The sequence below is a fragment of the Mustela lutreola genome, chromosome 5 (genome assembly GCF_030435805.1).
Source record: "Mustela lutreola isolate mMusLut2 chromosome 5, mMusLut2.pri, whole genome shotgun sequence".
Lineage (NCBI taxonomy): Eukaryota > Metazoa > Chordata > Mammalia > Carnivora > Mustelidae > Mustela > Mustela lutreola.
In genome coordinates this window covers 58,172,754-58,199,358 of record NC_081294.1, presented here as the reverse complement: position 1 = coordinate 58,199,358, position 26,605 = coordinate 58,172,754, and the positions used below count along the sequence as shown (strand labels likewise).

General features: G+C 42.2%; 1 protein-coding gene across 6 annotated transcripts in view; it reads right to left on the bottom strand.

Moving 5' to 3' along the window:
* The window catches only part of TENM2 (teneurin transmembrane protein 2), a 662,844-nt gene that overhangs the window by 3,066 nt on the left and 633,173 nt on the right, over positions 1 to 26,605 (bottom strand). For all 6 annotated transcript variants that reach the window (XM_059174241.1, XM_059174242.1, XM_059174243.1 and 3 more), the window contains 3 exons: positions 13,762 to 14,058; positions 10,701 to 12,315; positions 769 to 899 (listed from right to left, as the gene is read on the bottom strand). In XM_059174241.1, coding sequence (XP_059030224.1) covers positions 769 to 899; positions 10,701 to 12,315; positions 13,762 to 14,058 — 2,043 coding nt within the window. The remainder of the gene's footprint in view (positions 1 to 768; positions 900 to 10,700; positions 12,316 to 13,761; positions 14,059 to 26,605) is intronic.

Below are 26,605 nucleotides of genomic sequence, written 5' to 3'. Positions count from 1 at the left end.
TAAATGAGAGAAATGATGGCTATTCATCCACTGAGTGGTCCCCACAGGGCAGAACTGAGAGAACGTTGTTCTCAATTACCCACCAGCTCCTCCTCATCTCTCTCGAGTTACACAGTGTGGATGGTTATTCAGAGCATCTGAGACCTTTCAGACTTTTACGTGGCCGGGTGTTGTCTTATAACAGGAGTTATCTGAACACCGATGCCCACGCCTCCTGTCTGACCGGGCTGAAGGTCTCAGCAGCACCCAAATGGAAAGTGACCCCCTCTTGGTCATCGCTGAAAGACCTGAGCACAAATTATGTTCTATTCTAAAAACTTAATCTGTATACATTTGGGCCATAAAGCGCTGAGGTTTTATGTCAGGCATAAAAATGTTCTTTAATGGGATAGATACTGCAAACCACAGTTATATGACATCCCATAAAAGCCAAAAGGGTTATGATCTTATAGGCAGTGCAGATGGTGGGTTGCTGCTAGGTTTCTCTGTGCTGTTGTTAATCAAGGAGAGACTCAAGGGTATATACTGAACAGATAATGATACCACAATTAAGGTAATAATTGAGGTTGGGCAGAAATATGTGCTGTGCCAGACAGGTGACAGCACTGACATTCGCTTTCCTGGGAAGTCACAATGTTTCATGCACCTTTTTATACCCAGCTCCGATGTTTGCCTCCTCTACTGACATGCCCTTGGCTCCTGTGCAGTTCTGTTTACAAAAGGGAATGAGGACAATCATTCAGATTCTTGGCAGTAACCTCCGCTTACCTGTCCATTCTCACTGGCTTGACTCTCTGACAATTCATAGGGAGGAGGCACGAAATACATTTTGGCTCTTGGGAAGCCAGGAATTATGTTGCTAAGCTGAAATCCAAACATCACAAGCCAGCTTTTCACATCTATGGTAGAAACAAAAATAAAGATTTATGAATCATGATGGATGGAAAGCAGTTGAGTATCTTAGAGAGAGAACAAAACAAAATGAGTGGTTGGGTGTGGAGTCCAGCAAGGGAGAAAGGTGAGAGCTTGTGAGGGTCTCCTGGTCCAGACCCAGAGCCACTTTACGTGGTGGATCCTGGGAAGGATGTTCTTCCAACCTTGGTCACTTGAGTTACCGTGTGGTGACTGAGGGGGCCAGTGCTGGAGTAAGATCTAGTTTCGACTCCTCTTACTGTGTGACCTTGAGTAAGTTCCTGCCTCTCTCTAAGCTTGGGGTTCCTCATATGTGAATTGAGATGATAGCTGTACCAATGTTGTTGGGTTGTTGTGAAAGTGGAGGAGAAATCCTTGTCACCAGGCCTGGCACATAGATTGCTCAGTAGATAGGAAGGCCTTCATTTGGGGGCATCTATTATAGGCCAGTTGATGTGTTTGGAAGCTAGAGGTACAATGATCAACTAGAGGGTAAGGGGTGATTATGAACACTGTGCAGACATTGGCAGGGGTGGGGGACTGCACTGCAGCTGGCTCATTGTGGAGAGGGGGTTCCAAAAGTATGTGGAAGCCACAAATTCTTTTAGCATCTGAGACCCTTTTCACAGATGCCCACTCTTCAAAGAGAGGCTAGAGAGTGCTCTTGTGTGTTTAGAGTAAGACTTCCCTTCCCCTGCTAGGGTCATGGCTGAGTCCCTTGCTTTGGGAATTATACCTCTTTCCTCACAGGTCCTGCTCTCAGAGTAAGACTGCAGCTCCCAGGCTGCCTTGCTTCCTTCCACAGTGATCAGCAGAGAGCCCTGGACATCCATCACTTGCAGCACTCACAGCCCCACCCATGCCATCTGCCCACAGTCCAGCACGAATCCCCTTTTTAGGCTCCTTATCCCTGTTTATAATGGGCGCCCAAACATCGTGTCCTGTATCTTCCCAACTCTTTTCCTACCATTGCTGGGCCTGGAGATACAAGCGCTCCTTGTTGCAGTCATTACTGATTCCCAGGCCACTCACCTGCATTTCTTGGTGCTTTTCTGCTTCATTTTCCTTCTCTCCACCTCTCTCCCTAAATTCATTCATAGTGATTCCATTATACAAACACTTGACTCCTCTAATGTCCTGGCCTCTTCATTCCTTTCATGACCAGCCCCAACCCTTGATCATCCTCTGGACCCTGTCATCACCAGTAATCCTGATCCTCCATTATCTTAATTTCTTACACTTCAGCCTCTGACCACCACGTGAACTCTTTGTGATTTACTCCTTTTTGTAACCTGACACCCACGCTCCTTGATCCTTTCCTTTCCTCCCTAGGATTTTCAATCCATCCTAAACTTCTTGTTCCTATTCATCAGCATCCTTGTCTCTTTTCTTACCTAGCACACGTCCATGGCCAATCATGACACTCATTCCTTATATATATTCTCAGTTCCTGGGTCCCTTTCTTGCTTTAGCACACTTGCTTGGTGAAATCACAATTTTGGTTAAATCCACACGTTCGCCTATTTCTTATTTGTACCTGTGCAGCTGAATGTGGCTGGAGAAACAAATGTAACTACACTGACTGGTGTCACTTTAAATTCCTGACCGTGAACCCCAGCTGTGCCTTCCTACTGCCTGACTTTACTCCCTTCCTTCATCAGTCATTCTCCTATTCTGCGGGGGGATGTTACATCTTCTCCTCTCCGCTAAAACCATCAACATCTGCTTTCCCTTCTCACTAGAGCAGCTGACCTTGTTTTCTTTTCCGAAAACACCCAGGGCAGTCAGAGGGGAATTCCCCTAAACTCTCATCATCACATTTACTGGCCTTCCAGCATCTGTATCCATATTTCCTGCCTTCTTCTTGTTACTCTAGTGGAGCTGCTGAAGTCAGCTCTCCCTGTGTGCAGTGGGTACTGTCTTCTGTTGTGCCCGCAAGGACATCACTCCAGCAACTCTCTCTCTCCCCCATGGCATTGCATTACTCCTCTTTTCAATGGATCAACCTGGTCAGCATAAAGACATGCTACCAAATGCCCACTTTAAAAGAAATTCTTTTCTTGTCCCTTCTTCTCCCATTTGCTACCATCCATTTCTCTCACCCTCCTTGACAAAAATGTCTCAGGATCAAAATAATTCTCTGTACTACTTGTCTCCCATTCTCCTTTGAATCAGGCTTTGTCTCTAAATACTCCACTGGAGCTACTCTTGTCAAGGTTGTGAATGACCACCATGTTGCCAAGCCTGACATTAATATGGGTCCTCATCTTTTTTTGACTTATCAGAAGTACTTGACAAAAGCTCCTGCTTTTATTTTTTTCTTGGCTCTCTGGACAATATAGTCACTTGTTAGTCCTCCTCCTACCTTGGTGGCCATTCCTTATCCTATTTTGGTTCCTCCTCATCTGCCTCCTGATCTCTTCAATGTTGGAATGCCCATGACTCAGTCTGTGAACCTCTCTACTCTCTATGTACTCTCACAAACATGGGGCTCTGACCCACCCTTAGGACCAGTATGTACCATCAACATACTGTTGCTGACTCCAAAATTTATATCTCCATCCTGGACCTCTCTGTGAATTCCAAACTACTATATCTAATTATATTTCAAACATTTGTCCAACACTGGACTCCTGATCTTCCTCCCAAACCTGTCCCATCCATAGACTTTTCCATCTCACATAATGGCTACTCCATCCTTTCAGCCATCATCCTTGTTCCCTTTCTTTTCCCTACTCCCCATATCTAAATCCATTGGCAAATGCTTTATTTTTTTTAATTGAGGTAAAATTCACATAACACAAAATTCATCGTTTTAACCATTTTAAAGCACACAATTCAGTGGCTTCTAGTACATTTACAGTGTTGTACAACCATCATTGCTGTTTAATTCCAGAACATTTTCATCACCCCCAAAGAGGTCTTATCCCTACTGGCAGTCATTCTGCATTCTCCTTTCTCCTCAGTCCCTGATAGCCACTAAACTGCTTTCCATCTCTGTGGGTTTGCCTATTCTGGACATTTCTTATAAATGCAGTCATACAATTGTGGCCTTCGGTGTCTGGTCTCTTTCATTTAGCATAATGTATTCAAGGCTCATCCGTATTGTAGCACATAGCAATAGAGTTCATTTCTTTTCATGGCCAAATAGTATTCCATTGTTTGGTTATACCACATTTTGTTTATCCATTCATCAGTTAATGGGTATCTGGGTTGTATGCATGTATGTATGTATTTATTTACTATTATGAATAATGCTTCTATGAATATTTGTGTACAGATTTTGTTTGAAAACCTGTTTTCAGTTCTCTTGCTTATATACATACCTAGCTGTGAAATTGCTGGGTCATATGGTTCAATCCTTTACTACTACTTTTAAGATTGATCCCAAATTTGTGTCCACTTGTCATCACTTTGCCATCTTGATCCTGGCCCATCGTCCCTCACCTTGACTTCTAACTGGCTCCCTGCTTCCACCTTTCTGCCCACATACCTTATCGGGCCAGAATGAGTTTTTAAACCTGGAGAAGACCATGCCATTCCCCAGAACACCTGGGGAACCCCCATCTTTCTCAGTGAAGAAGCCAGAGTCTTCCGACTGGTCCATAAGGACACTCGCCTGTTACTGTCTGACCTCATGTTCTCTTGCCCTCTCCCTTGCTCCCACAGCTCCAGCTTTGATGCTATTTCTTGAACATGCCAGGCACACACTCATCTTAGGCCTTTGCACTGACAAGCACCTCTGCCCAGAGTCTACTTCCCTAAAAGTATTTTTTGGCTCTCTCTCCTCTTTCAAGTCTTGTTCAGATAAGGCCTCTTGGATAAGGCAAACCCAACCACCACATTTAAAATCCGCTCCCCCTCTCCACCTCCAGCAATCCCAAGTCTCCTTATTTTGTTCATCCTCCAGCCCCTGCCCCCAAAGCAATCCCATTCTAACATGCTGTATCATTTGTGTTTATTGTTTACTGTCTGCCTCCCTCACTGAGAATGTGAGTTTCATTAGGAAAGGGAGTTAAAATTTTTGTTTTATCCGCTGCTGTTCTCCCAGATCCTCTGATAATGCTTGGCACAAAATAGGTGCTGGATAGTATACATGGAACGAGTGAATGAAAGAACACCGAATATATGTGGCGAAAGCCTTTCTGAGTAGTGTAACAAGAGGAACTAATGGTGCCCGAGAGAAGGCTTCTGAAGGGGTTAAGCAAGGTATAACCACCTCCTGCACTGGGACTGTTAGGAGGAGTTTAATGTTGACTTTGCTTCTAAACATGGAGGCATAAAAGAACCTTCTGATGGGAGGGAATCTGGGATCCACATTCCATCCATCGCTGTTGGCCACAGACCGGTTCCTTGAATAATTTGGACTATGACTAATATGTGTAGTTACCATGGAAGGGTCATTTAAGAATACAAGTTTGCAACTGCCTTGTGTCTGCATCTAGCAGGCAGTAGCATGGCTCTAATCCAGCAATGGTCACATATTTACAGAGCACCTGTTCTGTGCATGGTGGCTGCTGGCTGCTGTACAGGATGGATCTCCCAACTGTGGACATTCACGGTCACTCATCTCGATTGATTTGCCATCTCCAGGTGTCTCCTGTAGTAGTATTGACTTAATGATTAAAAAAGATAAATTTGCCTGTTTCACTTAAGTCCATTAAAAAAAAAAGAAACTTCATATTACTACCATAAATGGGAGAGCAGACTCCCTTGATGCAAACAGAAAACAACTGTAAAATTAAAACAAAGAAAACATAGCAATGCGATTAAATTAGAGCATGATTTTTGTTACCTGGTACTGAGGAGTCTCAGACCTACTCTCTTTGTTAAAAGGGGAGATTGGAAGTGTTAATGGGGTGTGAAGCACATACCAGCATTAGGTGGTGACTTTCTCCTGGACTGAGTTGGAAGAATCAAAAGAGCACTAAAGAGGCAAACTTTCCCCATTTGTGTTTCCATGTGATCTAATACCTTATCTGTAGACTATCTCTAATCATCCCACCTTTCATCAGGGATATGTAGGATATATGCGGAATCCCAAGAAAGGCAAGAGAGGTCTTGCCTCCCAAGACTATCCCCATCCTGATCTTTTCATTGCTGGGATCCCTCCCTAGTAATTGGGAGGTGATGCTGAGAACCCACTGCTTTGAGACTGGACGTTTTAATGGCTGCTTCCATGAAGGCCAATAGCACATGTCTTCTACCTTCTTTTCTTTTCCTTAAAGTTTCTAACATGGCTTAGTTTCTGAGTCTAAACCTATCCTGAAATGTTTATTCAAGTAGCTCATCTCTTCCACTCTGCAGAGAACACTTCTGGCACCACACAAATACCCTTCTTCCTTTTTGAGGTAATTAGTGTTATCTAGTGACAGGCTCCCTACACAGTCTGTAGAGAGGGAGCCTTTGGGGCAGGAGCTGATGAGGGGGCCCCTCCTAATGGCTCATTACTATTCGACTCTCATGTTCTTCAGGGCATGTGATGACGTTGTGGCCACCAAGCATACCCTCCGTCTCCAGAAATGCTGTCAGAAAAGTATCTTAGGTGTTAAGTGTAGATCTAAGACCGGGGTTAATGTGAGAAGGAGGTTGTGACTTCCTCCTTACTCAGGGAAATTCAACTCCAGAAAATCCCACTATGCTCACATGGGCCTGGAGTTTGTAAACCCCAAAGACCTGCCAGGGAGCAGGGGTGGGGAGAAAATACAAGTCATTGCAGATGATTTCTAGGACGATTGCTTAACTCACGTTTGTCTGGGGTGTCAGGTTTGCCAAAGAAGTGCCACTTGGGCCAGAATTTGGATCAATTTCAGGATGGGTCTGGGGGGGGGGGTTCTCCAGATGTATTGTTTCCTTAGAAAACAACACAGAGGTGGTATCTCCACTCTTCATCTATGAACTCCTCATGTCCAAGTCCATGGCTGCTTATAAGTAACAAATGCGTCCCTACCATTCATTAGCCTTAGCACTGCGCTAGGCACCTTACACAGCAGGCTGCATTTACTTTTTACAGCCCCATGGCGTGAACATTATGATTACCACCATTTTGGCGGGGAAGAAATGAAGCCTCAGAAAGTTTGAGATATCATCCAAGTGACACACAAGTGATTAGCAATGCCAACACTTGGGTCTTGAGATGGACTCAGGTTCTAACATCAGGATGAATGGGCTTGAATTACAGACCAGGCTTGGGGGTGGAATGGGTCTCCCATTTGTCGGGGACTGAGGAGTTTCCTGCCATGCCAGAACTGGAAAAGACTGAGGTCCTGGAAGTTGTCAGAGGAGGGAGTCTGTCTCCCAGTCTGTTTTTCTACATCCTTTCCTCTAATATCTGGTTATCACAGATGTATCAATTGTCAATATATCACCTTAAAAAACACTGGTTGGGAATGTTTCTAGCAGCAATGTCCACAATAGCCAAACTATGGAAAGAACCAGATGTCCATCAACAGATCAATGGATAAAGAAGATGTGGTGTATATACACAACGGAATACTATGCAGCCATCAAAAGAAATGAAATCTTGCCATTTGCGATGACGGGTATGGAACTAGAGGGTATTATGCTTAGCAAAATAAGTCAATCAGAGAAAGACAACTATCATATGATCTCCCTGATATGAGGAAGTGGAGATGCAATGTGGGAAGTTTGGGGGGCGGTAGGAAAAGTATAAATGAAACAAGATGGGATTGGGAGGGAGACAAACCATAAAAGACTCTTACTGTTACAAAACAAACTGAGGGTTGCCAGGGAGAGGGGGGTAGGGAGAGGGTGGTGGGGTTATGGATATTGGGGAGGGTATGTGCTATGGTGAGTGCTGTCAAGTGTATAAACTTGGCGATTCACAGACCTGTACCCCTGGGGCTAATAATACATTATATGTTTATTAAAAAAAAAATACCGGTTGGGCAAGGTGCTGCTGTGGAGGCTGTGAGTGGGAAAGGAAACCCTTCTGGCCCTTCTTTACCCTGTCCTGGTGGCTACAGCTCTGCTCGAACCCCGGGGGGCCTCTGAGCTCAGGGGGACTCTATGCTGTTTTCCTTTGTGCTTACAGTTTCAGGAGGAAGCAGAACATCCTCCAGCCTCAGCAGCTGCCTCCTGCATTCAGAAAGCTCTGTTTCCAAAACATCAATGATTTTTTTTTGAGCACCAGCGAGAGAAGGTTCTGTTCTCTGCGTTCCTCCCGACTACATCTTAATTACTTCTTCTGCTTAAATTGTGAGCGGCAAGTTCAACCACTCTGCTCGTCTCCTAAGTGGCAAATTAAGACTAATTTAGATGGGGTTTACAGATTAGCCAACATTCAAACAGTAGAGAATGATTTGGTGTTCTCTGCTAGGATCCTCTCTCCAGGGGGCAGCTCATCTTGAATGGGCAGCAGGTGTGGGCTTGTGCCTGGTCTGACACTCTGCTCTGCCTGGCCCCTCTTTTCCCCAGCTTTGACTGCTCGCATCAGCTCTGTGCACGTGCTTCTCTAACACTACCTTTTATTTTAGATGCTTTCGCATAGTTTCTGGATTCAATTTTGTTGGGCTTAGTTCAACTTGATTTGATTCCCACTTATTGAGTCTCTGTGAAGCTCTGAATGAGGAGAGTCATATTGCTATTCAGAAAATTCTGATAATTTCTTTTTTTTCCTTTGCAGGAGAACTAGGGAAGTCGTTGAGGGGATTTGTGAGTTTGACTGCTCTGTGAATGATTTTGTTTGGACCTTGGCAGATCTAGTGTCCATTCCAAGGGCTTTCTTTTTATTTGACTCTGGCTGACTCATCCCTAAGTTATCTAATGCCAAGCTGTGTTTTGGGAAGCACATTCTGGAGAAGGAGGGAATTCTTCTCCCAAGGCTAAGATAGGCATGGTCTGCCTTCCCATTCACACTGCTTCCTACATCTAGAACACTCTTCCTCTCCCTTCTCCACTTCATAAAGGTCTCTGCTCAAAAGCCACCTCCTCAGAAAGTCCTCTGTGAGCACCCTAAATATGGGAGATGCTTCCCATCATGATCTGTCTAACCCCAATCCCATTTTATCTACATAGCACGTATTGTTACCTGAAACTATGTATGTACCTATGTGTGTGTATGTTTTCCTGAGAGGTCCTTTAATTTGAAAGTGCAGTCAACTGGGAGATAAAAGTCATGCTAAACCATGGGAATGAGAGACCATGGCAGAGTACCATGGGCAGGGCCTCTTGATGAGGTATGGTGGGGAGAACAGGAGGGAACTAGCTTGGTCATAGCTCCTGGGCTTAAAACGTTCCAGTTGCTATGGTTGTAGGGGGATGCTGGGTTCATCTTCAAAGGCTCTGGAATGTAAGGATGAGGTATGCTTGGCTACAAGTTGATCTTTAAGGTCATCCTTCTGTATCCTGGGACATTGAGGGCAGCCCTGTGCTTGGCTAGCTGCTTCTTCCTTTCTTGAGGGTGTACAAGTGAGTTCTAGTCACCTGAGCGTAGGGTCCCTTTGAGTTTGATGTCTCCTTGGCTCATGACCAAGAGCTGTTAGGTTCTTGGACCCTGGGGGGGGGGGCTTGGAGTTGGGGTCCCTACTGTTGCTCCTCAACAATGCATGGACAGACAGGGTGACTCTGGCTTCCTTGCCAAAAGTTGGTCTCTCCATCCATCCATCCATCCATCCATCCTGATTTCCTAATTTCCCTGAGGATAAGGACTTTCTTTATCTTGCTGTCCACTGCATCTCTCATACTCAGTATATGTTAGATATTATGAAAATATTTGTCAAATAGGTGAATGGATGGATATATGGATGGTATAAGAGATAGGGACCCTTATTTTACCAATTTCTCATTTATCATGAGGCAGGAGATTATTTGCCCTCCTTGGCCCCTCAATCCATACCCTTCTCCAAGCTTCCCATGTCCTTTTAACTCATAGTCTTTCTTTAGTCTTGAGCTCATTTCTGCCAACCAAGATTCCCTTCAATCTTTAGGCCCAGTTTGACACGGGACACTTCTGTACTATGTCACAAATTCCAAACTTAAAGTCATCCACACACACACATGCACAGGCACACACACATACACAGCCCCCTTTGAGAGAAGGGTGTTTGTCTTATTCATCATTTCTATCCCCAGAATCTAGCCTAATGTCACTCTATAAATGTTTACTGAATAAACAACTGAACAGACAAACCTAATTCAGCTCTGTGTTATCATTGGCTCTTTGTATCTTGCCAGCCTGCTTGTGAGGTAGGGAACTGGGTCTTAGTCATGTCATACCTATACTAACTCAATGCTTCATTTGTAATTATAATGGTAATAGCATGAGCAGATACTCTTGTAAGCACCTACTGTCTAAGTGCTAGGCACTAAGCTTTACCTACGTAAGTTCATTTACTTCTCACAATCACTCTGTGGGTTGGTTTTATTAGTACCTTTCCACAGAAAAGGAAGCTACAGCTCAGAGAGATTAGAAGCCTAGCCCAAAGTCTTTTGGCTTCTAAGTAGGAGAGAGAATCTGACACCAGAGTCCCATTATTTCCCCCTTCATGAGGCTGCTTTCCTCTCTTGGGGTAGGGAGGGCTCTTATAAAAGTTATTTCAACTAAATGGGCTTGAAAATGGCTAGGACATCTTCAAGCAGATCTGAAGACTGCTCTGTACTGCTGTTATCCGACTGTTCTAGAGCCTGTTCTAGACAGACCAGTGTTTATAGGTCTCCAGGATTGCCCTATCATTAGAAGTAAGACCTTCTTTTGAAGTTCCCAACAGTCTGGCAGGACAACCACCCCACAGGGAGTCGCTGACCAACTGAGATGGTAGTGTCCTCACCTGTCACGTAGTTCTTCAAATCCAGCTCATTGCTGAGAGGATTGTTGCTCTTGAACATATACAGGTTAAAGGGGGCTGGCTCCTTGCCCACATTTTTCCACATGGTATAGTCTGGAGAGGTCCATCGTCCTGCTAGCACATCATAATCACGCTGAGTGAAATGGACCAGCTTGGTCAGGGGATCATAGAGTCCGCCATGGAAGCCAATGACCATCTGGAAGTCAGGGTTGGAGTCATAATAAATCTCCCCATAGGCCGTATACTGCAGTTGTTTGATCATGAGACCGTTGATGCTGAACACAGCCAGAGGAGTGCCTGTGTTATCTGAGGCAACATAGTACTCCTCTCCACTGCTGCTCTCCATGGCAAAGAGGTGACCCTGGAGGTCATAGTAGAGTGAGGTTATCTCTGAGTTGGAATGATTATAGACATGGGTGATGCGGGTGGGGTTGTGGAGGTCAGAGTAGAAATATTGCAGGTGATGGCCCAGGTTGGTCTTGTAGGAAGCCCGCCGCCCCACACCGTCATAGCGGTACTGAACACTCCACCCACTGGCCTTGTTGTAGGCTCTTGTTAGGAGGCCCTTGGAGTTATACTCAAAGATGTCAGCCCCTCGTTGGCACAGATAGCCATCATCATCAATTTTGTACTGTACATCACCAAGTCTGGTAATCCGATCCCGGAGATCATAGCGCAAGGGCATAAGGCGTATACTATTTCCTGGGTTCAGCAAGTGGAGGTTCCCATTGAGGTCATAGCTGTAGCGCCAGGTTGGGCGGTCATTGACCGCTACACTCTGGAGCTGCCCATCCCCGTCATAGTCATAGGTGTATTTAGTGGTATTAGCATAAGGCCCCAGTTTTAGCTCCCTCTTAATCACCCTTCCCATACTGTCATATTGCACTGTCATCCAGTACATGAGGGACCGAAACATCTCATATTGGACTTCCTTGATCCGCCCGTGGGTGTCAAAGTGTTTGCTGAGTGTCATTACAGCGGTGGTGATGATCTGGTTAATATCATAATAAATGACTCCAAACTTGCCGAAGTGTTCCACCTTGCCAGAGATCTCATCATAGCGGTAGAGGTCCACAGGAAGGGGAGTCTCACTTATGACGGGCTTGATGCTTGCAATCCGGAAGCTGTTGTCATGATAGGTGTAGTCAAACCTGGCATTGACCATGCCTTCCTCAGAGAACCTGTAGATCTGCTTGTCCACAAGTGGGCCTATCTTCCGGTACCTGATTGTGCAGGAAAAACCCCCACTTTGAAGACTGACCATTTTTAAAACACCGGTGGTCTCATCATATCCGAAAGTGACAGCAGTACTGTCATAGACAATCTCTGATAACTTGGAGAGTTTCCCATACTTGTAGAATACCTGGCGCCCGGTGCCCAAAAAGGATGTCTTGAGGATGCGGCCATCATCACTGTAGTCAAAAATGACTGATGCATTGCTTTCAGGGGGATTATAAATGTTGCGGATGTAGCCAATGGAGGTATGGGTGGACATGCTGTGTCGGGCAACACTGGGCATGGTGACGGCATGGAGACGGTCAGAGGAGTCATACTCAAATATGTACTGACGCTGACTCTGAAGCAGGAGGACCATAGACTGGAGGAAGGAAAAAGGGAAGAAATGCATGAGTCAGTTCTTTAAGACCAAGCACTCAAAAAGCCAGAATCTATTCCTTTTCCCAAAATGGCAATTCAAAAATCATGAAGGGTAGGGAAGTTTAGACCAGAGATTATGAGTAGATTGATTTCACTGGGCAAGCTAATTCTGATGGACTATGGTGGCTACTTGGACCAGTGCTTCCCGAACTTTAATGTGCATGTGAAACACCCAGGGATCTTGTTAAAAAGCAGATTCTGATTTAGTAGTTTGGTGGGAGGATGAAGGATGAAGGGGGAGGTGGCCTGAGAATCTCCTTTTGTAACAAGCTTCTGGTTGGTCCTGATGTTGCTGGGACCATACGTTAAGTAGAGAGGGCTTGAAGGACTGAGGTAAGAGGCATTGAGTTTGCCTCTCGGGCTTGATAACAAGAAATCCCAAGATTGTTTAGAAATGACTGCCACTGGCCCAGTACAGGACACCTATACTATGTTTTGGCCACCCCTGATTACATCTTAAGAGAAAGCGTATCTTTCGCTTAGAAACTACTGAAAAGATGAATCCAGAATCATCAATTTTGGGGGCCAAAAATGGTCTCAAACCTGAGGCAATTGGGAGATTTTTGCCTTCCCTGGTCAACCATTCTAGTATTTTATGGCATAATGAGAATAGGATTCAGGGATGACCAAAGGGACATCAGCCCCACTCTTACAGAGGAGGTCACTACTCTGTCTGCAAGTGACTGTTGTAATGGAGAGGCAAGAAAGGAAGAACTGGAGCTGGAACCTGTGTCGTGGTGCATATAGGGGAGAGGCCCAAGCTGAGCAAATACCTGTCTAATGACTTAGAGGACCAGGACAGCCTTCAAAAGTCTTGACTTGTGCCCCAAAGCGACCTCTGTTCACTGCTGCTCTAACCTGACCCTTTCTGACCTGAATTTGGCACTTTCAGACACAGGGAATTATGTAGAAAGAATCCATTGGCCACTTCGGCCAACAGGCCATGTAGGAGGATGTTGCTTCCTGTGCTTGAGTTTTAGGCAAAATTCCCTACCTGGATGACTTAATTTCAGGCAAGGCAGAAATGAATCATTGCATTTCCGATACATAAATAATGATTAGTTGTGATGCCAGTGGGATGATTCTGTCTGCTGTCTGCTTCAACAACATTTTCTTTCTTTCTTTTTTTTTTTTTAATAAAATCAGACAATCCATTCTTTTTGCCATTACCAAGTGTCTAACACTTTTTTCCCCTCCTTTTAATGGTAATAGAGATGAGCTATGAAACTTTCCTCCCTCCCAGTGAGGATGGGAGTATGAAGGGAGACCTTGTAGAGTCAGAGGAAAGATGTTAAATGTCTTGTGGCAGAGCATATCAGGTCAGCTTAAAAAGAGTGGTGTGAATAAGGGAAAGCCCCATCCCAGTGAGGACAGCACGTTCACCTACCTTGTCAAGATAGGAGTAGCTCCACACTTTTCCATCAGCAAACATGCGGGACACAATTCGGCCTTGCTTGTCGATGTCTGTCCTCTCACTCATGGCCCCACGCTGAAGGCCAGCCAGGCGCCCGTTGAAGAAGTATGAGACATTGACTGCTGCCAGCCCACTGCTAGGGAGCCAGAGAAACGGGCGGCCCACCTGGTCATAAATAATCCTCAGGGTGAACTTCCGGTGATCATCATAGATCTTTTCTGTCCGAATATTCCGGTCATAGTCAATGGACAAGAGATTTCTTCCATGGACCTAGGAAAACACAAGGGCTTGGTTTGAGAGCTATCACCTGGGTATGTTAGCTTCTATGGAGGATATGGCTGACATGGCCAGGGAACAGGTGTTCACTGGAGGAAGAACTAACCTTGAAGTTATTTTGAGTAGTGTTTTCTAAACTTCTTGAAAGGGGTAATATTTGTAAGGTGCGCTAAGATACAGAAATGAGGCTGCTTATGGTCAGAGATGACTAAGGTCAGGACTAAGGTCAGAGATGACTAAGGCAGTCAGGCATGGCTTCCATGAGCAGTTACATAGACCATGCACTGCCCAATTATAAGGAGTGTCATCCGGTCATAGAAAGTGTGAACAGTGAAAATCGTGCACTGTACAAATTAGTCATATACAGTAGCCCTGGACACTGGGGTTCTGAATGCCCTGCTCAGCCTCCTTGGAGGGCAAAATAATTTGTATATTTGAACACTTTCAACCCCTCTCTGGCACATCACTGGCTGAGTAGCTACTGAGCTTTAAGAGTAGGTGCCAAGGGGCGCCTGGGTGGCTCAGTGGGTTAAGCCTCTGCCTTCGGCTCAGGTCATGATCCCAGGGGCCTGGGATCGAGTTCCGAATTGGGCTCTCTGCTCAGCAGGGAGCCTGCTTCTCCTCATCTCTCTTTCTGTCTGTCTCTCTGCCTATTTGTGATCTCTCTCTCTGTCAAATAAATAAATAAAATCTTAAAAAAAAAAAAAAGAGTAGGTGCCAAGATTTTTTTAAGGTACCCAGGAGGGTGGGGACGATGACTGAGAAATCTGTATTTTGCAAAGATCTGGGAATAGGAAAGCTTATTGCTATGTGAACTTCTTCACTTCTGTCTAGAGAAAAATTTTGCCACTGTCAAGGATGCAAGACATCAGTGGGGAGACCTCAACAGCGCTAGGGAATTCCAACAAAGGAACTGGTTTACTCAGATTTGAAAGAAAAAGTGGAACACATCTCAACATAATTTAATATTTATTTAGAAGCTGATCTGATCAGAGAAGAGAGCCTGTCCCAGAAGGCGGAGCTGGGTGACTAGACTCTGGTTAGGGGCAAAGGAGAGGGACTCTTGAGATTTGGCTAGTCCTGAGTGGATAGCTGGAAGTGAATAAAATGAGGCCGACTGAGCCTGGGCTCTTTCAGGATAATAGACTGCAAATCCAGATGTCCCTGGGGTGACCACTGAAGGCAAGGAAAGATTTAAACAGGCAGAAGGAAGAGAAGTGAGAGAGATCTGGTATCTCCTTATCTTATCTAATAATTCAATAGCATCTAATAATAACAGTGATGATGGTGGTGATGATGGTGGTGATAATAACTTTAACACATGTTGGGGTTAGTGTACATAGGCATTGTGTTAGGCAGTTTGCATCTCTGTCTGAGCTGGAGTTTGACAAATAAGGAAACTGAATCCAAAGCAGAGAGGTTATGTACTTGCCCAAGGTCACATAACAATGAAGTGGTGGGGTTGGTCTGGAACTTCGGTCTTCCCACTTGAGCCAGGTAACCACTTAGACATTTAACCGGCTTTACTGATTCCTGCATTATATATGCATTGAGTGCCCTGACTTGTCAAATGACGAAGGAACTGTGAAGCACTGCCACAGCCCCTGGGGGCCCCTTATTATAGCTTGATGGGGAGACACAGAATAATTCTGATACCACAGACATCTGTATTCCAGGGAGCAGCATTGTACCCAGGTAAAGAACTACATTTCACAGCTTTTGACAGAGACAAAGGTGGCTAATGTGCTGTAAGTGCTGGCTGTCAGCTGGGTCTCCTGGGAACCTTAAAGGAAACTGACTGCACTGAGAAATAGGCACCCATTGGATCTTTCACTTTCCTCCTTTTCCTGGGTAGAAGGTGGCTGTGATCCTGAAGCTCCAGCATTCACCTTGTAAATATGGGGTGACTTTGAGGATGCAAGCCTCAAAGATGATGGCTCATCCAGAGAAAGTCGAGATCCTTGTTGACCTACATGTCTTCTAATGGTCATCCATACTAGCCATGAATGGCTTCCCTCTAGACTCCTTTTAGGTCATAACAAATAATAAAGCCACATTTTATTTAAGCCATTGTTATTTTTAATCTCTGGTTTTAGGAGTTGAAACTAATCTAAACTGATATAAGGCCCTCATGCGTTGACAGGTACTGTGCTAGGTACTTTACACGCCTTACTCCATTTTAATTCTCACAACACAGGCAGAAATTATTTTACATATGGGCAGTTGAGCTAAGAGGGGGTCATAAATCTAGACAAGTGGTAGAGGCTGGATTTGAACCCAGGACTACTTGATTCCTCAAAATATTGCTATTTCCATGGAGTCATCTCAGAGAGAAGGGGATAAATCACTCGAGAGAGAACATTTCAGAAAGAAAAAGCATCAAAAGATGGAGATAGGATAAAGGTGGTGCGTTCTTGGGATTACAGGGGACCCAACTTCAAATGGAAGATTCATGTAATCAAACAGGCAGCCAGGGGAAGAACAGTCAAGAAAGCAAAGGGGGAATGGTAGGATTTTTAGAAAACAGGTCCAGGGGTACCTCGGTGGCTTAGTCAGTTAAGCCTCTGCCTTTGGCTCAGGTCATGATCCCAGGGTCCTGGGACTGAGTCCTGCATCAGGCTCCTTGCTCAGCAGGAAGCCTGCTTCTCCCACTGCCTGCTGCTCCCCCTGCTTGTGCGTGCTCTCTCTCTCTCTCTCTCTCTGACAAATGAATAAATAAAATCTTAAAAAAAAAAAAAAAACCCAAACAGGTCCAAAAGTTAATGCTGTCAGAATTATTGAGGATCTTGAGCCCAGATTAGAGTCACCATATTTAAAGCAAACCACAAGCTGGGGTCAGAATGATCACTTCCTCTGGAAATAGAAGTTTGGTCATGTTGGGTTGCTTCATTTGGGACAAATGCAGGAGGCCATCAAGACTATTAATTCTGTGAGTCTGAAAATTTCAGTTCAGGCCTTGCCAACATTTTATTAGGCAGAATGAATAATGTGGTAACAATGGAGAAGGATTTTCAGGGTTTCTTGAGCGGGCTGCTGATGACTCCTTACCATGCTTATGTATTTCCTATCTCCTTGGTCATCTTTCTATCCCCCTTCCCTTTCCTTACTAATTTCTCTCTTTGCTTCTCATTGTTAATATCAGACAGCTCCTTGTGCATTTATTATTTACTGAGCATTAAATCTCTGCTGGTATCGGGCTTGGTGCCTACTCTGGAATGCAGGGATGAACAACACCAACAAAGCAGTGTTTCCTGAGAATTTATGATGGGCTTAGTGTGTTCTCAGAGCTACCCTTGTTTTATCTTATTTAATCCTCACAACACTCCCAGGCAAGCACCATTATCCCCACTTTACACACAAGGTACAGACAGGTTTAAGTGCCCTGTTCAAGTTTATACAAATATTAAGTGCTAGAGCCAGGATCCGAGACCAGAACTCAGTGTCTCCCCGCTAGGCTGTACCCGCTGCTCTCTACCGGGCATGTGGTTGTACACCACCTGGGATGCTCTCTCAGAGCACTGCTGCGGGGCTGATTCCACAGCTGCTGAATCAGCCCCCTAGGGAATAGGGGCTGGGTGATTCTGATGTATACTCTTGGTTAAAATACAGTTGGAGTGATAGAAATCTCTACCTTCAGTTACCTGAGAGAGGCTCACAGGCAAATCATATATATATAACCATATATATAATCATGTGCATATCTATCTGTGTATATATATGAATATTTACTGTATATGTAACCATGGGAAAGAACATGCAAATCATATATATAAACATGAGCATCCTTATAACAGTTATATTCGTAGGTAAGCGTGCTAAGATTATGGAAGAAACTGAATTGTGGGCAAAACCAGAAGAGGGGTCCCCAACCTCTGACTACTAACATTTGGGTTTACTGCTACTATGTAGAGTTGACAAGGCCTCTGACCCCTGGCCTGGGTGTACCAACTATAAGGTAGTAGTAAGTGCTAATCATTAGCCATTGATAATTTAAGGTGGGATTTTATTCCTCATTTTACCACATCCCTGGGAAAGGGATTTTGTTATAGCATTGGTTCAAATTAACATATTCCCCCCAACTTTCTTGAGATATAGTTGATACACATCAATGTATAGATTTAAATTATACAGCATAAAAGACTTATGGGTGTAATGAAATGAAATCCTTAAGAAGTTTAGTTAACTAAACTATATGAGATGACTACCTGTCATCTCATATAGATGGTTTTTTTTTTCTTTTAAAAAAATTTTCACTTTGTGATGAGAACTATTAGGATTTTATTCTCTTAATGACTTTTCTATATAACATACAGCAGTGCTAACTACAATCACCCATAAGTATATCCCTGGTACTTATTTATTTTATAACTGGAAATACGTACATTTTGACCACTTTCTTCCAATTCCCTTTCCACCTGGCCTCTACCTCTGGTAACTACAAATCTGATCTCTTTCTCTCTGAGTTTTCATTTGTACTTATTTTTTAAGATTCCACACATAAATGAGATCATACAGTATTTGTCTTTTTCTGACTTATTTCACTTAGTGTAATGTTGTCAAGAGTCATTCATATCATTGCGAATGACAGGATTTTCTCATTTTTTATGACTGAATAATATTCCATTATAAATACATAAACAGCTTTTTATCCCTTCATCTGTTGAGGAGCACACAGGTCATTTCCATGTCTTGGCTATTGTAAATAATGCTGCAGTGGACGTGGGAGGGCAGATAGATCTTTGACAGACTCTTTATTTCTTTTCGATATATTCGCAGAAATAGAATTGCTGGATTTTGTATTATCCGTTTTTAAAAATTTGAGGGTCCTCCGCACTTTTTCCACAGTGCCTGCACCAATTTACAGTCTTACCAACAGTGCACAAGAGTCCTCTTTTCTTCACATCCTTGCTGGCATTTACTCTTGTCTTTTTGATGGCCATCCTAACACGTGTGAGGTGTTACTGTGGTTTTGATTTGCAATGCCCTCACCATTAGTGATGCTGAGCATCTTCTCATGTATCTTTTAGCTATTCATATGCCAAAATGGTCCTTTGTCCATTTTTATTATGTATGTATGTATGTATTCATTCATTCATTCTAGTAATCTCTATGCCCATATGGGGCTCTAGCTGATGGCACTGAGATAAAAAATCACATCCTCTACCAACTGAGTCAGCCGGGGGCTTCCCTTTACCTGTTTTTAATTTGCATTATTTTTTTATTTTAATTTTTTAATTAACATATAATGTATTATTAGCCCCAGAGGTACAGGTCTGTGAATCGCCAGATTTACACTTCACAGCACTCACCATAGCTCATACTTTCCCCAATGTCCATAACCCAACCACCCTCCCCCCCCCCCCCGCAAACCCTCAGTTTGCTTTGTGAGATTAAGAGGCTCAGATGGTTTGTCTCCCTATCTCATCTTGTTTGATTTATTCCTTTCCTATCTCCCAAACCCCCCACATTGCCTCTCAACTTCCTCATAACAGGGAGATCATATGATAATTGTCTTTCTCTGATTGAGTTATTTCCCTAAGTATAATTCCATCCATGTTGTCACAAATGGCAAGATTTCATTTCTTTTGATGGCAATTTGCATTATTTTAATGTTACCATTGAGTTGTATGAGTTCTTTTGTTTTTTGTTTTTAAAGATATTTATTTATTTATTTGAGAGAGAGAGAGAGAACCAGTAAGAGAAGGCACAAGCAGGGACAGAGGGAGAAACAGACTCTCCACCGAGCAGGGAGCCCGATGAGGGGTTCGATCCCAGTACCCTGGCAACATGACCCAAGCCAAAGGCAGCTGCTTAACCAACTGAGCCACGCAGGTGCCCCTATGTTTTTTTAAAAAATATATTTTGGGTATTAACCCCTTATTTACATGTAACTTGCAAATATTTTCTCCCATTCTGTAGGTTATCTTTTCTCTTTGTTAATTGTTTCTTTTGCTGTGTAGAAGCTTTTTGGTTGATTTTGTCCCATTTGTTAATTTTGATTTTGTTTCTTGTGCTTTAGGTGTCATAAAAAAAAAAAAATCATTGCCAGGACCTGTGTCCAAGAGATTTTTTCCTATTTTCTTCTGGGAATTTTATGGTTTTAGGTCTTATATTTAAGCCTTTAGTCCATTTTGAGTTAATCTATGTGAGTAGTGTAAGGTATGGGACCACTATTGTTATTTTACAAGTGAATGTCCAATTTTCCCATCACCATTTATTGAAGAGACTATCTTTTCTCCATTGAATATTCTTGGCTCCCTTGTCAAATAGTATTTGGCTATATATCCTTGGGTTTATTTCTGAGCTCTCAATTCTGTTCCATTGGTGTATTTTTTTTTTTTTTTCCTTGAGAGCATTTATAACATGTTCTTAGAGACAAATGGTTCAGTACAAACGTATTTGTCCATTTTTATACCACTACCATATTGTTTTAATTACTATAGCTTTATAGTATAGCTTGAAATCAGGACATATGATGCCTCTTGATTTTCTTTCTCAGGATTACTTTAGCTACTCAGGGTCTTTTGTGGTTTAATATGAACTTTAGGATTTTTCCAACTTTTATAAAAAGTGCCATTGAAATCTTGAGAAAGATTGCATTGGATCTAAATATGGCTTTTGGGAGCACTTGGGTAGCTCAGTCCCTTAAGCATCTGACTTTTGCTCAGGTCATGATCTCAAGGTCCTGAGACAGAGCACTGTTTGGGGGTCTCTGCTCAGTGGGTAGTCTGCTTGTCCCTCTCCCTCTGGCCCTCTCTCCACTTGTGCTCTCTCTCAAATAAATTAAATCTTAAAAAACCTTCAAACCCCATGGCTTTTGGTAGTATTGACATTTCATCAATATTAATTTTTCTAATTCATGAAAACACAGGATACCTATTCATTTGTGTCTTTGATTTCTTTCATCAATGTCTTACAGTTTTCAAGAAGAAATCGTTCACCTCCTTAGTTAAAATTTATTCCTGGGGGCGCCTGGGTGGCTCAGTGGGTTAAAGCCTCTGCCTTTGGCTCAGGTTATGATCCCAGGGTCCTGGGATCGAGCCCCGCATTGGGCTCTCTGCTCAGTGGGGCGCCTGCTTCCTCCTCTCTCTCTGCCTGTCTCTCTGCCTACTTGTGATCTCTGTCAAATAAATAAATAAAATCTTTAAAAAAAATTATTCCTGAATATTTTATTGTTTCTGACACTATTGTAAATGGGACATTTATTTTAAGAAAATTCAGCATAAATGTATAGAAAGGCTATAGATTTTTGTACATTAATTTTTCATATTGCAACTTACTGAGTTAATTTGAGATCTCAGGGTTTTTTTGGTGGAATCTTTAGGATTTTCTCTATATAAAATCATGTCATCTCCAAATAAAGACCATTTTACTTCTTCCTAAGTTTGATGCCTTTTATTTATCTTTCTTGCCTGATTGCTGGGTCTAGGACTTTTAGTACCATGTTAAACAGGAGTAGTAAGAGTGAGCATCCTTGTCTTGATATCAGAGAAAAAACTTCCAATCTTTCACCATTGAGTATGATGTTAACTGTGGGCTTGTCATAAGTGGCTTTTATTATATTGAGGTCCATTCCTTTTATACACTTTTTGTTGAGTTTTTTTTTTTTAAATAAGATTTTATTTATTTGACAGAGAGAGACACAGCAAGAGAGGGAACAAAAGAAGGGGGAATGGGAGAGGGAGAAGCAGGCTTCCCGCTGAGCAGTGGGCCTGATGTGGGGCTCCACCCCAGGACCCCAGGATCATGACCTGAGCCAAAGGCATAGGCCTAACGACTGAGCCACCCAGGCGCCCTGAGCATTTTTTTAAAAATTGTGAATGGATATTTACTTTTTTCAAATGTTTTCCTGCATCTATTGAGATGATAATATGATTTAAAAAATTCTGTTAATGTGATGTATTACATTGCTTGATTTATGTACGTTGAACTACCATTGTATCCCTGAATACACCCCACTTGGTGGTCCTGGTGAATGATTGTTTTAATGTGCTTGCTGCTAAATTCAATTTATTAGTATTTTATTGAGAATTTTTGCATCTGTTTTCATCAGGGATACTGGCCTGTGATTTTCTTTTCTGGTAGTTCCGCCCCCACCCCCGGTTTTGGTATCTGATTTACTTAGGGTAATGCTGGCCTCATAAAATGAGTTTGGGAGTATTTCCTCCTCTTATTTTTTAGAAGAGTTTGAGAAGGATTGCTGTTAATTCTTTTTTAAATGTTTGGCAAAAATCATTAGTGAAGGCTTTGGGTCTGATCTTTTCTTCTTTGGGAGATTTTTGATTACTGATTCAGTCTTCTTTTAATCTCCCTCAAGATTGTTTTGTTTCTCTTGCCTAAGAATTTGTCCATTTCTGTAGATTGTCCAGTTGGTTCATGTATAGTTTCTATTATTTTATTATTATTATTTTTAAAGATTTTATTCATTTATTTGACAGAGACGTTGAGAGAGGGAACATAGCAGGGTGAGTGAGAGAGAGAGAAGCAGGCTTCCCACAGAGTAGGGAGCCTGATGGGGGCTTGATCCCAGAACCCTGGGATCATGACCTGACCTGAGCCAAAAGGCAGATGCTTAACGACTGAGCCACCCAGGCACCCCTCATAGTAGCCTTTTAACGAGCCTCTGTTTCTTTTTTTTCTTTAATTTTAAGATTTTATTTATTTGAGAGAGAGAGAGAATGAGAGATAGAGAGCATGAGAGGAGAGAGGTCAGCGGGAGAAGCAGACTCCCTGCAGAGCCGGAAGCCCAATGTGGGACTTGATCCTGGGACTCCAGGATCATGACCAGAGCCGAAGGCAGTTGCTTAACCGACTGAGCCACCCAGGCACCCAAGCCTCCGTATTTCTGTACTATCAGTTATAATGTCTTCTTTTTCATTTATAATTTTGTTGGTTTGGTTGATCTAGTTCAGGGTTTCCCTTGATTGATCTTGTTTCCCTTGACTGATCTAGTTCAGGGTTTGTCAGTTTTAAAAAAAATCATGTTAAAGAAACAATTCTTAGTTTGATTAATCTTTTCTATTGTTTGGCTATTCTCTATTTATCTCCACTTTTCATTATTTCCTTCCTTCTAGTAACTTTGGGTTCAGGATGTCCTTTTCCTAGTCTTTAAGGTATAGAGTTAAGTTGCATATTTGGAGCCTTTCTTCATTTTAAGCTTTTTTTTTCAATTTTTTGTCTCTTTTAACTTATTTCTCCCACTCTTTATAACCTGCCTTTGGCAACACCGATCCATTCTCTGTAATATAAGTTTTTTTTTTTTTCTATATTCTAGGTATAAGAGAGATCATATGGTATTTGTCTTTCTTTGACGTTTTTCTGAGGAACTTCCATACTGTTCTCCATAGTGGCTGCACCAATTTATATTCCCACCAACAGTGCACAAGTGTTCCCTTTTATCTACATCCTTGCCAATACTTGATATTTTTGTCTTTTTGATAATAGTCAATCTGACAGCTATGAGGTGATATCTCATTGGTTTCACTTGCCTTTCTCTGATGATTAGTGATGTTGAGCATCTTTTCAAGCCCCTTGGCCTTCTTGTATGTCTCTTTGAGAAAATATCTATTTGAGTTCTCTGTCCATTTTTAAATCAGGTTATTTGCTTTTTGATATTAAGTTATATAAACTTTTTATATATTTTGGATACTAATCCTTTATCAGATGTATGATTTGCAAATACATTCTCCCATTTGGTAGGTTGCATTTTCATTTTGTTAATAGTTTCCTTTGCTGTACAAAGGATTTTTGTTTTGGGGACACCTGACTGGCTCAGTCATGTGTCTCAGTCAGTAGAATATGTGACTCTCGATCTTGGTATTGTGGTTTTAGCCTCAATTGGGTGTAAAGATTATTTAAAAAAATAAAATCTTAAAAAAAAGATTTTTATTTTGATGTCCCAGTAGTATATTTTTGCTTTTGTTTCCCTTGCCTGAGGGGACATATCCATGAATATGTTGCTAAGGCTGATGTCTAAGAAAATACTGCCTATGTTTTCTTTGAGGAGTTTTGGGATTTGGGGTTCTAATCCACTCTGAATTTTTTGGTATATGATATAAGATAGTGATCTAGTTTCATTCTTTTGCATATAGCTGTCCAGTTTCTCCAGCATCATTTATTGAAGAGATGGTCTTTTCAATGGTCTTATTGACCAGATGGTCTTATTTATGTTCTTGCCTCCTTTGTTGTAGATTAATTGGCCATATATGGTGGGGTTTTCTCTAAGCTTTCTGTTCTATTCTATTGATCTCTGTGTCTGCTTTTGTGCCAGTACCATACCGTTTTGATTACCTGAGCTTTGTAGCATATCTTGAAATCAAGCAGCGTGATACATCCAGATTTGTTCTTCCTCAAGATTGTTTTATTTTTTCAAGGTTTTTTGTGATTCCATATAGATTTTAGGATTCTTTGTTCTAGTTCTGTGAAAAATGTCATTGGTAGCTTGACTGGGATTGCACTGAATGTGTAGATTTCATTGGGTAGTATGGACTTATTTAACAATATTAATCCTTCCAATCCATGAGCACAGAATGTCTTTTCATTTATTTGTGTTATTTTCAATTTTTTCACCAATCTTAGTTTTCAGAGTATAGGTTTTTCACCTCCTTGGTTAAATTTTTTTTCTAGATATTTTGTTTTTTCTTAAAATGACTGAAGTTTATTTCTTATTGAGGCTACGTCCAGGAGACTGTCCAAGGTAGCTGTCCTTTCAGGATGCTTTTAATATTATGGCACTTTTGTGTTGATACAAACTTCCCTGACATCTCTTTCACTTCATTTAAAAAATTTATTGATTTTTAATTTTTAAAATATTTATTTGACACAGAGAGGGAGACCACAAGTAGGCAGAGAGGCAGGCAGAGGGAGAGGGGGAAGCAGGCTCCCTGCTGAGCAGAGAGCCCGATGCGGGGCTTGATCCCAAGACCCTGAGACCATGACCTGAGCCAAAGGCAGAGGCTTAACCCACTGAGCCACGCAGGTGCCCCTATTTATTTTTAATTTTTATTATTGAAGTACAGTTAACATACAATATTAGTTTAGGTGTACAGAATAGTGATCCAACAATTCTAGACATTATTCAGTGATCATCATGATAAATGTAGTCACCATCTGTCACCATACAATGTTATTACAATATTATTATTATTTTTTTAAAAGATTATTTATTTATTTATTTGACAGAGAGAAATCATAAGTAGTCGGAGAGGCAGGCAGAGAGAGAGAGAGGGAAGCAGGCTCCCCGCTGAGCAGAGAGCCCGATGTGGGACTCGATCCCAGGACCCTGAGATCATGACCTGAGCCGAAGGCAGCGGCTTAACCCACTGAGCCACCCAGGTGCCCCTATTACAATATTATTGATTATATTCCATATGCTATAATTTTCATCTCATGACTTACTTTACAACTGGAAGTTTGTACCTTTTAATCCCCTTCATTTGTTTTGCCCTTACCCTCAACTCCCTCCCATCTGGCAACCACTGGTTTGTTCTCTATTTAGGAATCTGTTTCTGTTTGGTTGGTTGGTTGGTTTTTCTGATTCCATATACAAGTGAAATTATGTGGTATCTGTTTTTCTGTGTATGCTTTATTTCACTTAGCATAATGCCCTCCAGATCCATCCATGTTGTTGCAGGTGACATGATTTCATTCTTTTTTATGGTTCAGTAATATTCCATCATATATACATATACACACACAAATACACATTCCAATATATATATTTCATTATACAGATGTGATTGATATCTACACATGATATTGATATGTGTATATCAATCACATTTTCTTTATCCATTCATCTACTGATAGACACTTGGATTGCTTCCATATCTTCGCTATTGTAAATAATGCTACAATAAATATAGGGTCACATGTATCTTCCTTAATTAGTATTTCTGTTTTCTTGGGCTAAATATCCAGTAGTGGAATTACTGGATCATATGGTATTTTTATTTTAAAAATTTTGAGGAACCACCATACTGTTTTGCACAGTGGTTGCACCAATTTTCATTTCCACCAAGAGTGCATAAGAATTTCCGTTTCTCCACATCCTTGCCAACACTTGCTATTTCTTAGCTTTTTGATATGAGTTATTCTAACTGGTGATATCTCATTGTAGTTTTGATTTGCATTTCTCTGATTATTAGTAATGTTGAGCATCCTTTCATGTGTTTGTTGGCCATCTGTGTGTCTTCTTTGGAAAAATGTCATTTTTAAGATTATTTATTTATTTATTTGTCAGAGAGAGAGAGCGAGCGAGAGCAAGCACAGGCAGACAGAGTGGAAGGCAGAGTCAGAGGGAGAAGCAGGCTCCCCGCGGAGCAAGAAGCCCGATGTGGGACTCGATCCCACGACGCTGGGATCATGACCTGAGCCGAAGGCAGCTGCTTAACCAACTGAGCCACCCAGGCGTCCCTGGAAAAATGTCATTTTAAGAGTTCTGCCCATTTTTTTTTTTAAGATTTTATTTATTTATTTGACACAGAGAGAGAGATCACAAGTAGGCAGAGAGGCAGGCAGAGAGAGAAGGAAGCAGGCTCCC